The sequence below is a fragment of the Chaetodon auriga genome, chromosome 18 (assembly GCF_051107435.1).
Source record: "Chaetodon auriga isolate fChaAug3 chromosome 18, fChaAug3.hap1, whole genome shotgun sequence".
NCBI classification, from domain to species: Eukaryota; Metazoa; Chordata; class Actinopteri; order Chaetodontiformes; family Chaetodontidae; genus Chaetodon; species Chaetodon auriga.
Window position 1 is genome coordinate 13,924,438 of NC_135091.1, and position 13,171 is coordinate 13,937,608.

The following is a 13,171-nucleotide window of genomic DNA, read 5'->3' on the forward strand; positions in this document are numbered from 1 at the left end:
TTGTGATACGGCCCGAGGGAGAGACACGTATGACCCCACAGAGAGAGGGCCCTGAAAACGGCTCCGACGCTGCACTGAAGGCTAATTAGGCGTGCAATTGAGTGGAACCGAGGGCAAACGGGTGCGAGGAGTAATTGAATTCCTGCTTTCTATTCTGGAAGTTTCGGTTCCCCTTCGTTGCCCTTACTCACTGTCCACAATGTGTAAATGTGCGTCCGGCGTATTGTGCGCTAAAAATAAGTCAACAGATGTTCGGGCTTGTTAATAATCGCCCAGTATCCATGGTGGTCAGTCCGCACAGTGCCAGTGGGTATTAAATCTGGATAATTGTTGTTGGGTTGGAAGGGAAGGGGGTTGAATATGTAGAGTGGGCGGTGTCAGAGGAGTGATTGACAGTTTATGTAATGAGCAGCGCAGTGCAAGTCTATATATCTGGGAGGGGACACACTACGGTTCATTCACGAGTAATAAGACGAGTGATGAGTCCGTGGCGCACTGACGCACCGAGATCAGCACCAAAACAAGCTCCGAGCCGCGCACACGCCGCGGAGTGACCATTGTGGAGTACAGTACCGTGCGAGGAGGGGACGCCGGCTGACAGATACACAGAAGCACGGCTGTGGATATTGGTCTTCCCTCACCTTTGGATAACTTGGAGATTGGAAACGCTTTCTCTGGACGCTTTTGACGCACGCCAACGCGGAGCTACGGGAGAACTCCCTGGGAGTGAAGAAGGATTTACATTTTAGATATATTTTTCTTTTCTTTTTTTTTCACTGTTCTTCCATTTGTTTACCTTGGTGTAAATACTTTGGAATAGGAAGGTTTTGCTGCTTCATTAGCTGGTGACGCGGCTGCCCTGGAGAAGCGAGAAGGATGGCAGCCTGGTTCACCTTTACCATCGCATTCAGCACCACGTTGATATCACAGGTATGAAGGAGGATAATGCATCTCCCCGGTGGTCCTGGGACCTCGACAGATGGAGAGCCACTTGTTTCTCTCTTTTTTCTCTTTTTTTGAAAAAAGATAAGCTATGTATCCGCACCGACGTGTTCCTAAATCATATCTCCTTCTCTTTTAGGTATTTGGATCCGGTGTTTTTGAGCTCGATCTTCACGAATTTAAAAACCACAAAGGGTTGCTGGCAAACGGGAACGCGTGCAAACCCAACTGCAGGACTTATTTCAGAATTTGCTTGAAGAACTATCAGGCTGTGGTCTCGCCAGGTGACTGCATCTTTGGAAGTACAATGACAGCAGTGCTTGGGACAAACTCTTTCAGCGCCAAGGACAGTGGCACTTTACCCAGACCCATTCAGATACCGTTCAACTTCGGGTGGCCGGTAAGAGCCGTGGAGCAGTGCGCCCACTTTGTTTTATTACAGCGAGGGCTATTCTGTTGTTTCAGGGAGCTGCTGTGCATTTTTGGGAGCGCACCGGTTATTGGTCGGCTCATCTAATCCATATCATTAGGTAACACTGAGTCGACTAACAGATTGGAGCGCTACGACGTCGTTCATTTCAAAATCCAGAAGGCCATGCCAGTGAAATGTGACATATTTCTTCCTCATGCAAATTGAAATAGCTCCCTGCAACAATCAGCAGCTTGTCAAACACAATAGTAGAAAGAACCATGCCAGATTTCCATCTAAATTATGAGCTCTGTGAAAAATAATAGTCCAGTTAATTAACTGCATGTGTTTTCTCCTCAGGGGTCATTTTCATTAATAATTGAGGCCTGGCATTCACCTTATGGAAATCTACCTGTAGGTAAGTGCAGCATTTGTTACCACAGGAGGGAGCTCTGTCTGTGCAGTTAACACATGAGGCTCTACTTTCCCCATTTTGCACACAAAAAAACAGCAAAAATGAAGCTATTAAACTACAGCTCAGTCACTCAACATGTTCCTCTGCACCTCTTGTTAATTGTTCACGATTTCACACATTTTCACGGCTATTCAATCCTTTGTTATGAACTTCAGAACACCTTTTTCATTCTTATACCCAATACAATTGAACTTCCTCTGGTTTATTTTTGGCGTGGGAAAGAGCTGTGGGCTTTGGTGAGAATACACAGTGCCTGCCAAAAACCCCTGACTACATCTTCCTGTATTTTACACCTTACTCTGTTCCGCCCTTTGGAAGAGGGGACTGGGCCTGGGAATGTTTTTGCTGACGGAAAGAAAGAGGAAATTTCAACCTGAGTTTATCTTTCATCTAAGCTGTATGGGATTTGATAAGGGATGCAGCTTGGTGCTGGGCAGATTATTAAAGCGAAAGTGAATGACTTTTGAACCCACAAGCCATTTATGATGCAGTTCTTGACATGAAACCATAATCATCCCAGAACATAACCAAGCCTAGATATCCTCCCTTAATTCTGACTTCCTCTTCCTTCTCTTTTTTCTCTTTCAGATACCAACAACCCAGACTTTTTGATTAGCTTTTTTGCCATCCAAAGGCAGCTGGGTGTAGGCACTGACTGGTCTCAGGACATGCAGACTGTAAAACAGACAGAGCTAAGATATTCTTACCGGTTCATCTGCAACGAAAGCTACTATGGAGAAAGTTGTTCCAAAAAATGCACGCCCAGGGACGACCGATTCGGCCACTACACCTGCAATCGTGACGGCCAGTTATCCTGTCTGCCCGGCTGGAAGGGGAAATACTGCGAAGAACGTAAGCCATCAGCTAAACTTCTTCTGTCAGGCCTGTTCACACTTTGCTGTTGTGCTGTGTATCAGCGGTGCGGTCTTGTTCTCTTTCAGCACATCTGTCACTTCACAGTGGAGTTTTGTTTTGTTTTTAGAACATGAGAGGCTCATCCAGATGTTTGCAAATGACTTATAGCTTGGCAGGATGGGAACACTTTGCAGGATTGGGTGGACAGTCCTTACCTTTAAAGAGTTGTGACTCCTGAGAGGCCGTCTCATGGTCCTTCGCCCTTCATCATTATGGTGTCGGTCCTGTCGAGATACAAAAGATTTGTGAGCATGCACAAGATATGAATAGCTATTAAGTTGTAAGATTACCCATAGGTCGTCATTTTATGGCCACACAATGTTGAGTACTATAACAAGGCATGATGTAATGATATCTGGCAAGCCTGGTAGGCAATTTTGGTGTAGAATGCATATTTCAGGGGCATTTGCCTCATATAATCTGTAATCGTATAATTCTGATGTGTAATTGTTTGTGGTTTTGCGAACACTCATGAATATGGGTTGAGGGACGGACGGCTTAGCATGACAACAGGCACATTATACTTGTGCAAAGCCACTTGGCCAAATCATAGACCAACACTCTGTTTTGGAAAGCTCTGAATGGGCCTATGAGGAGGCCCGATGCCATTTGGCTCCACAATACCAAGGGCCCTTTTCACCAAAACAAATTAATCAAAGAGTAGATTGGAAGGAGGCACCGTGAGAGTAATAGTTACCATGTGCTGGATATGTGACCACATGGGTGACAGCGGATCTGTCATCCATGTCACTCGGTGGTGAAAGAGAAATTGGCATGTGCTATTTTGACTGTGGCGCCAAATTCTAACCAGATGGGCTCACGTGTTGCAATTACAGACACATCAATCGTGGGTGACTACAGAAAATATACATGAGAAAGATAGATTAGACATCTTTCAGACACTATAATTTCTCCGCTCTCACACACTCCCATACATCAGTTTAAACAGGCCTGCTCATTTGGGCCTAGACACTTAAGGGGGTTGAAGAAACACAGTTTTTAAGCACAATAAAGCAGAAACACGCACGGAACATAAGCAGGAGTCCCTAAAATCATCCTAATTAAACTCAAAACAAATAGCTATCTTTGAGCTATGAGCTATAAGACCTAATTGACTCACAGGTCATTTACACAGGTGTGCATTTACCTGGCGTTTTGTTACAATTTCGGTGTACAGGAAGTCACTCTCAGCGTAAATCTCTGATTTTGCGTTTATTAAAAAAAGAAGAAAGAAAAAAAAAATACTTCATGTACCTTCATAAAGTATTGTGCCGCGCGTGCCCGGTAACTTAATCCGCAGGCTGGGAGGTAGGGGTGGGGGCGCGCGGGCATTGATAGGAGGAGCCCGGCCGGCTGCACGCGCCAAGGTTAATCGCGGCATTATTATCCGCCACGCGCCATCGATGTTTAGTCCCTTCCATTGTTGAGCGCGCGGTTGTAGCAGCTGCAAATATGGTTCTGGCAGACCACAAACAACAATAGTGACAGCTGTCTGCTATTGAGAGCAAGCATCTGTTCTGGACTAAACCGGCCGCTTACCGTCAGTCGCCTGATATGCTGCCCCGCGAATCAGTGTCATGGAAGACCGGTGCGCTTAAAACAGGACAAACAAACCCTCCACCGATGTCCCCCGCGGCAGCTGGAGGTGTGGCGGACAGGTTTAGATCAAATGGAGGCTTTAAGGAAAGTTGAGACAGATTGGAGGCCTCGTGTACTTCAACATGGTTGTGGTGGAGTGTGAGGGCTCCCACAGTGTTATTTTAACAGGATTTGTCATGATTTTTTTTCCATGTCTGATCATCCATAAATAAAATCAATCAATATTTAATGCGTTACCAAGGTACAGTTATGATGAAACAACCAGATTGGAGCCTCACACTGCCTGTTTTTTTTTGTCTTTGCTGTAGCTATCTGTCTGGAGGGCTGCAGCGAGAGGAACGGAAACTGCTCCAAACCTGGCGAGTGTGTGTAAGTATTAATAATTATGAAGTGTTGAAATAGGTGTTGGCTGTAGGAAGGAACACTTATGGGAACGGTGTGTGGAGAGCTTTGGTTGCTCTAAAATCCATCTTCATTTTCAAGTACAATGTCATATTAACATCAGCAACTCTGTCCTCCACAAATTCTGTTTGTATACATCGAAGCACAGCGGGATGTGTCATCCTTTGAAGATTCACACGCGCTATTCTTGCCTCTGCAGCATTTATTAAAAGACGTTCACTAAATCAACAATATCTGGGTCTATTCCCTCTCTCGTCTCCCTGCGTCACTCGCTGACTTCTCCGCTTCCCATGTTCCTTTCTTGTCACTGCCCTGTCTCGCTCACTCACTCACCAGAGAGGATAATTCACACGCACACATGCACTCGCTGTGAGAAATTCCTCCTGAATCCTACGTTGCCCTCTTTTTAGACACAAATCCATCATTCCCACCGCTAAAACGGACCCAAATTGAGGTTAAACCCTTCAGACACCCAACACCGTCGTGCTGCGCCCATGCCTCTGCTCGCTCAGCGAAAAATGCTGGAACCTTAAAAGCACATCTTAAGTCCCACATTCTCATGGTTCGACGGGGTTGAGAAATAGATCTTCATGGGAAACAAGCAGAAAAAAATGACTTTGACTGTTGGCTGGCTGACAGAAATCTTTAAAGTAATATTTCACCTTTGTATTAATACATAATCATTTTTCATCCTTCATACACTCTGCATGCCTCCATGATTGTTTGATCCCCAACATCTGGTTGTCCTAAAGTTTCTGCTTTGCAAGGCAGTCAATGCTTTCATCATATGTCATAACTGATGTGTAATGACGTAATAAGGTTACCGGTGCTGACGCATGATGTCACTTTGCCTCTTGAGGAAAAAAAAATAGTTTTTAATGTCTCGATTTTCAGCGATGGATTTAAATGAGCGTTTAATGAGTGCATCCAACTGTGGCGCAGTTATTAATGTCTTGTTACATGATTGATGACTGATTTCATAATGTAACCACCAGTTTATCCATGGCGGGGCTGTAAAGCACAGAGGTCCGCTCTCGAAGGCGGCTGATTGCACGTTTGATAAAACTGAAATCAAATAAAACTCAAGTATCACAGAATCGGATATGTTATTCATGGCGAGGAATGAGTGACTAATCAAAGAACCTGTTTTGTCGTTTTGTAGATGCAGAGATGGCTGGCAAGGCACGTTCTGCGACGAGTGTAAGAAGTACCCGGCCTGTAAGCACGGTACCTGCCAGCTGCCGTGGCAGTGTAACTGTCAGGAGGGCTGGGGAGGCCTATTATGTGACCAAGGTACACCACACAACTTGGACCACTGCTGCTGTTCCTTTTTAAAAGATGTTCTCGTGTTACTTGCATACTGTTTTCATTTGAATTAACTTGAAAGCATTAGTAAATTAGGTTTCCTCTGAAGTGTTCCATTCATAGCTCTGTACGCATCCGGGGTAGATGGGTTTTTTTTTCCCCTCTCCCTCTGCAGGCTCCCTGTAAACAAACACTCTTCTCTCCCCCAGATCTGAACTTCTGCACCCATCATCATCCCTGTGTGAATGGCGCCACCTGTATGAACACAGGACAGGGCAGCTACACGTGTACGTGCCTGCCTGGTTTCACAGGGGTCAACTGTGAGCTGGAGATGCAGGAGTGTGACAGCAACCCCTGCAGGAATGGAGGGATATGCACAGTAAGCTGGAAGCAGATACATCTCTATGTTCTCAGTGTTTCTGCTCTATGTTTCGACTGTCCAACTAACTTCTGCCTTTCTTTTTCAATTTCCCCCAGAATTTGGAGAGTGGTTACATGTGCACATGTCCCCAAGGTTTTGAGGGTTCCCACTGTGAGCACAGCCTGCTGACGTGCGCCGACTCCCCCTGTTTCCATAGTGGCAAATGCTGGGAGAAGGACAATGGCCGCAGCTACATGTGCGAGTGTCCCCGCGGCTACACCGGACTCAACTGCGAGAAGAGAGTGGACAAGTGCACGTCGCTTCCCTGCGCTAATGGTACAGTCTTCCTCCCCTCTTTGCCCCCCTTTCTGAACTTCCCCTCGCTCTTTCTCCCCCCTTCAAATTCCTGCAACTGGAAGCAGTGAGGAACAACAGGAATTGGTGGGAACTTGGTGTCTATTGTCCTCCGTATAAACACTCGGCAGCTCAGAGCAGGAGCTTGTAAATGTGGCCACAGCTCGCTGCGGTTGTTGATGAAAGGGGACAAATATCCAGCGCAGCTCGATTTCTGTCTTTTTGTAAACATTGAGGGTTCTGGGATTGGTTTGCGTTGGGAGAACAATACACAGTTCTGTGGTCACACTGTGGTTTGATGGAGATGTGTGAACTGAGGGGGCCTCGTGATGGAGTTTACGGAGATCATGTTCTCTCTGATTTTGAAATGTCTTGATGTGCCAGTTGTCGATGCTAACCGTCCTCCTCTCGTCCTCCGTAGGTGGTCTGTGTCTGATCCACGGTGGCATGCGGGTGTGTAGCTGCCGAGCAGGATTTACCGGCCAGCGCTGCGAAATCAACATCAATGAGTGCGCCGGAAACCCCTGCCTCAACGGCGGCACCTGCCAAGACCGCATCAACGACTACACCTGCGTCTGTCCTGCGGGCTACGGTGGACGCAACTGCGACAGAATCTTGGATGAATGCTCCCTTCGCCCCTGTCTCAACGGGGGTCTTTGCACCGGGGGCGGTGGGCCGGGCAAGCCCCCGGCAACCTGCGTCTGCACATCAGGTTTCACCGGGCCTCGCTGCGAGTTCTTCGCCGCCGTCACTTCTCCCGTGACCAAAGGAGAGATCCAAGATGGCTTCCAGTGGGCGGCGGTTTCTCTGGCCGTGGGGCTGGTGGCGCTGCTCGTGCTGTTGTGCATGGTGGGCTTGGCTTTGAGGCACATCCACAGGCAGGCCCAAAGAGAGAGGGGAGACACGGAGACAATGAACAACTTGTCCAACGTTCAGAGAGACAACCTGATCCCGGCGTCCCAGCTGAAAAACACCAACCAGAAAATCAGCCTGGAGGTGGACTGCGATTCAGAGAAATCGAACTTTATCCACAAAAACTATCACTTGGACTCTTACAACTCGAAATCGAAGGAGTTCAAGGATGAAAAGTCACAAGAGGAGAAAACTCTTATTTATGACAAATGTTTAGAAGACAAAATGCCCTTGAGTCGAATGTACAGGTAAGAGGACCCATGTTCACACTGCTCGTGCTTAACTATAACGCAGACATATGATGATAATCTGTGTCACAGCACAGGGAAATTTCCATAGATCTCCATCTATTTATTGTCTTCATACAATTACTGTTAACAAGTGCTCTCACTCACGCACCATTCACTCGTTTGAACCCAGCTTGCAAACCATACATCCTTCATGCACACAGAGTTTACACGTATTTGACATTTGCCTCAGTGTGTGTGTGTGCGTACCTAATGCACAGCTCTGCCATGTGCTTCACGTTTGTGTTAACACAGAGTGTGATTTGTGTTCGCAGTGAAAAGCCAGAGTGTAGGATATCAACGATATGTTCCTCAAGAGACTCCATGTACCAGTCGGTATTTGTTATAGCAGAGGAGCGGAGGGAATGCGTCATAGCGACTGAGGTGAGCCAAAACAAAATCACATCTTCATCAGCATCATGTCGTCCCAGGCGTGCCATCCCTCACTGCTGCATCGGCGTGCACGACCGGGGATGATGCTATTTGTAGAGACTGTATTCTGGTGCGTGGACGTAAATCGGGGAAAGCCCAATCAGCTGCATTATTGTTTTCTGTAAATTACACTGGCTATTCTTTATCTTGGCCATGCGATGACCTGAAGTTCAATCTGGTGCTGATTCCTCACACATGTTTGGCTCGGCTTGGTCTCGAAGGTGCTATGTTTTACTGCTGTGGCATTTCGTGGAATTTTTAAAAATGTTCACGTCCAAGGAAAATACAATGTTGATGCTGGAGCACACGACCCGTAATAGTTCAAAAAGCGCTGTGAAAACACTTTGGGATTATTCTGTTGTTTCATTTTGTTGTATCTCTACTACAATCTCTTTCTCGCTTCTTTTCGCCCGCAGGTATAAACTGTGAGGGGTCTGAAAGCGAGGGAAGGAGGACAAAGACACAATCGAGGCAGAATATCATATTCTGGATTGTTTACAAATGCTGAGAAGAGACTGGAGATTGTTTAAGATGTCCACTGCTGCTCTGGAACACTTGAGAACTGGAGAGGGCAGAAAACCTCTGCTCTGCAAAACAACAACAAGAAAAAAAAAAAGAAAAGAAAAAAAAAAAAGAAGAGAACTGAGAAACTTCATGTTGACCGAGTGTTTGTATGCAAAACATGTACAGTGAAGGACCTCTCTCAGATGTGACAATGGTTAAACGGACTGGCGAACAGACTGACTACACAAGGTGTGAAGACTGACAGAGCATCGGTGAAATATTAATTTATAATCTCGGCCATCCTGGACAGTAGAAGGAGGTGAAGGTGGATCGTTGCCCCTCGTATCTGACCCGGCCTTGTGTGATAATCATAATGACTTTGACAGCCAACCAATCAATAAAAAAGGTGCCTAAGATTTGACCCCTTCAACTCCCCCCTGCCCCCACACACACACCTCACACTCACTCCTGCCATCTCCGCCTGCTATGCAAGACTCAGGGTCGAGACGAGTGAACTCACCCACCGTCCCAATCCAACCTCACAAACACTGAGAGCTATGAATGTCTGAAACTAATCTTCAGCTGTCAATCACGTGAAAATGACTGGTTGGACTTTTCCATGCAATGGTGAAGATTGTATGCAGCCCAAATTCACTAGAAGCCTTAAAAGAGGGGGTTTGAATGCTAAATTTGTGCCCTTGTCTGTTCTTGGATCATTTGCACTACAAAAATAAATCGGGGAAAATACCTTTTAATCAACAGGGATTCGAAGAGAAAACCACAGGAGCGCGATAGTCAGTGCCGTGCCAGCAAGATCCAAGAGAAAGGAAAGGTTTGCATAGAAATCTTTTTTTTATGCAGCCCAACTGAGAAAAACAAAGAGACTCAAAACAAGGAGAAAAGACTGTCACACCACTGCCTGCCTATAATAAATTTCAAAAATACAGAACCAATAATGTAATTTTTTAAAGTGATTATTTCCAGAGTTTAATTTAAATATGACACACTGCTCTTTATATGTTTTATAATATTATTTTGTATATAATGCATATTTATAAGGACCAAACTTCTGAAGAATAAAACTTCCTTGAAAACTGTGTTTAATCTGATGTCAGTACCTGGAAAAGGAAATTATTTTTGAGGTTGTTTTTGAATAATGAAATTGAGTACAAATGATGACCCAGTGTGTCTTGCATTCATTTTTCTGCTCTGGGTTTCAGTCAAGGGGAGATTGCTGAAGCTTAGAAAATTTCATCATGTACTCAATTGACTGTATGTGCTCAGCTAGACCTCTGAAATTGCGAGCAGGTTTATGAATATGAACTCCAGCTGCTCTCCCACACGCACACATCATATTTATTGGTTGGGACATCAGATAGACACACAGCCCCCTGACTGTGGCATCACTACTTCGAGTGATTCCTGGAAACGCCTTTGGCTCCCGCCCCGCTCACCCACCCCTCGTTCTCTCTCTGGCCCTAAATTGGCTTGAAATTCAAATCCGTTTCCACGGATACCACCCCCTCAAGCTGGAAATGGCGAAACAAAGCCAGGCGCAGGGCAAAGGGGAACGCGCCCCACCCCACCCCACCTCTCATAATGCTCGCACACACACACGGCCAACCAAACAGATGCCGTGGGGGGAGCACAGAGTGAGTCTGTAGTGCCATAAAAACAGCAGCATATGCCAGGCCTCTCGCCCCGTGTGCATGACACGCAGAGTGCACAGACCTCCTCCCATAAAAAAACACACGAGCACTTACAGGCTCCCCAACTGCCTGCCTTCGCTTCAGGGTTAAGAGCAATATTTCAATGCCCGGTTCTGCGCTACCCACTCCTGCAAACAAAGCTGGGGGAAGAGGGCCTGGCACTGGGGCTGTCACCGGAGGGGAGGGGAAACCAGATGGGAGCCAGTGGATCTGCTGTGAATCCACATAAATAAAAAGGAGAAAAATGAACTTGTCAGAGCAATCTGGTCACTCGTATTGCCCTTTGAGATATCAGCCATGGATCAGTCGTAAAATTCGCCCCGAATGCACTTGAAGAGAAATGTGTCACCCGCATTATCAAATGCGAGCTGCCTGCAGTTAGCAGAAACCCTGCGACAGTCAACAGCCCCTAATCAGCAGCAATCAACACTCGGCAGAGGATCTGGATGGCTTTTCCCTCACACACACATCCTGTTAGCCTGTTGACCTAGGCATCTTCATCTAAAGGCTTGTGTTGTGTGTATGTAAAAAAAAAAAACACGTTTGGAAAAGGCTGTTTCCGGCCTGGCTCAACAAAAACATACGCGTTATCACAACGATTAGCCATCTAGTTAAAGCCCCCCCCCCATGCTTTGGTCTGTTACTTGACCCAGCCTGATAGTACCTTGAGTTTCTTCCCACCATCATCATACTCACACCTATACGCAGACACACGCAGTCGTTCACACTTGACGGCAGTAGCAAACACATGCTAGGGCTTTGCTCTTTGGCCCCTGAGTCTCCATAGCATGGCCAGGCATTTTCATTGTGTTATAATCACAGCATCCTGTTTGTGACCCTGTGACATCAGTTCCTGTTTCCTCCCTGATTAAAAAAATGCAGAACATGCCGGCGCAGGCCAACGCTTTTTCTCACGCATCCCTTTCTTCACTGCGCACTCGCTCCCTCAGACGACTTTGGGCTTTCAGGAAACAACCGCAAAAACAGACGAGAGCGCAGACAAACACGCTCATCAGCACTATTTGTTCCGAAGAAGGAAGAGGGGGGAAATCTGTGATATTGATGTCATGAATGGAGAATCAGGAAGCAGATTTGAAATTCAAATCTTCCTATCTCTTCACGAGGAATGTGGCAGTCCCTGTGATGCTCAGTCGCAATCACGAGTGCAAAACTGCTACTTAGCTCTGGCTTTCCTTTTCATAGCTGCTTTTCATTTAAAGCCCCGTTTGGCTCTTGAGTATGCAGGCAGATTATGCTCCCATCATGATGCTCTTACTCTGCTGTAGTTGTCTCATTAATTAACACTAGGTGTCAGTAAAAAACCCACACACAGGAAGTAAAACAAAGCTGCAGGTACACTCCAGTTCAAGATCAAAGCAATGGAAGTGAAACAGCAGCCTATTCTAATAAGAATAAGAATTTGAGACACACCCTGAAGCATGGGCAGCTATGTGTATTATGGATGTTTTCACGCATGTTCAGTCACATTCTGTAGGATCTGCTTGTAGATGGCACTGACCAGTCCCTGTAATCCAGCCACAAGCTCCTGACCTGCTCAAGAATGTTTACATCATACTCAAAAAACAGTCTCCATCTTCACCGCAGCAGAAGGGATAGATGTACTCTGTCTTGTTTGTCAGAACAGAAACAAGAGGATACGATGTCCACACAAGTTACTACATAAGATGATATTTTAGTCTGGGGCTTGAGTGATCTAAATACATTTGTTGGACAGCAAAGACAAACAGACAGGTGAATATTTGAGAAATCGACGAGTCAAAACACTGAATCAGTGCATTAGATTAGATTACAGGCAGTGCTGTCAGCATGGCTTAGCCCGGAGATACTGTATCAGCAGGCTCGAGGAGTGGATGGACATGAAAGGCCACGGCATAATGGGATGGAAGCTTGTGCATGACACAGGGTCGCTCAAAGGCCTGGATTGTGAGGTGCTTTAGATTTATGAAGAGCTGATACAGTTGTCTGGCCTCTTATCAAGGCAGATAATGCCAGCTATTTATAGATAATCTACCTATTGAGCACAGATGAGCCTCTGCTATTACAGTATATCAGATCCAGCAGGAGCCGTGGGCATTTTTGTACCTTTGATAAGGTCTTCCATCATTCGGATCATTCTTCTCTCGTGTTCAACTCCACTGTGAGCATTGTTTTGGCAGTTTTTGATTCACTTTTGCCCTTTTCTTAGTTTTGCTATCCTTATTTTTTCAAGTATGTGGTTTATTATGAGTGTGCATGTGGTTTATTAAGTGTGCAGTCTAAACTTGGGGTGGTTATCAAACTCCATCAATCACCCATTCTGTCTCTGAGCCTGCATTTGGTTGCCAAAGAAGAATGTTTCTTGAGTGAAGTGTATAAAAAGGGATTTATGCGTGTGTCTACAAAGTTGGAATGATAGAAAGATGCACGTAGTAAGATTCTAATGATAACAGGCTGACCCACTGGTGAGCCAGCCAATCACGTGGCATGTCAAAATGACCCTATCTGCTAGATGTGTCAACAAAAAACTGAAACTGTGATTCCACACAACACGGCAGATGTGAAAAG

The 13,171-nt window shown here is 45.9% G+C and overlaps 1 protein-coding gene across 1 annotated transcript; it reads left to right on the top strand.

The window, feature by feature from the left end:
* Positions 1 to 456: 456 nt before the first annotated feature.
* Positions 457 to 10,073, top strand: dll4 (delta-like 4 (Drosophila)). Its single transcript, XM_076756788.1, has 11 exons — positions 457 to 930; positions 1,082 to 1,342; positions 1,712 to 1,769; positions 2,415 to 2,678; positions 4,649 to 4,709; positions 5,905 to 6,035; positions 6,257 to 6,426; positions 6,525 to 6,744; positions 7,184 to 7,922; positions 8,237 to 8,345; positions 8,810 to 10,073. Exons 1-11 carry the CDS (start codon positions 877 to 879, stop codon positions 8,813 to 8,815), a joined length of 2,073 nt encoding a protein of 690 aa, XP_076612903.1. The 5' UTR covers positions 457 to 876; the 3' UTR covers positions 8,816 to 10,073.
* The last annotated feature ends 3,098 nt before the right edge of the window (positions 10,074 to 13,171 follow it).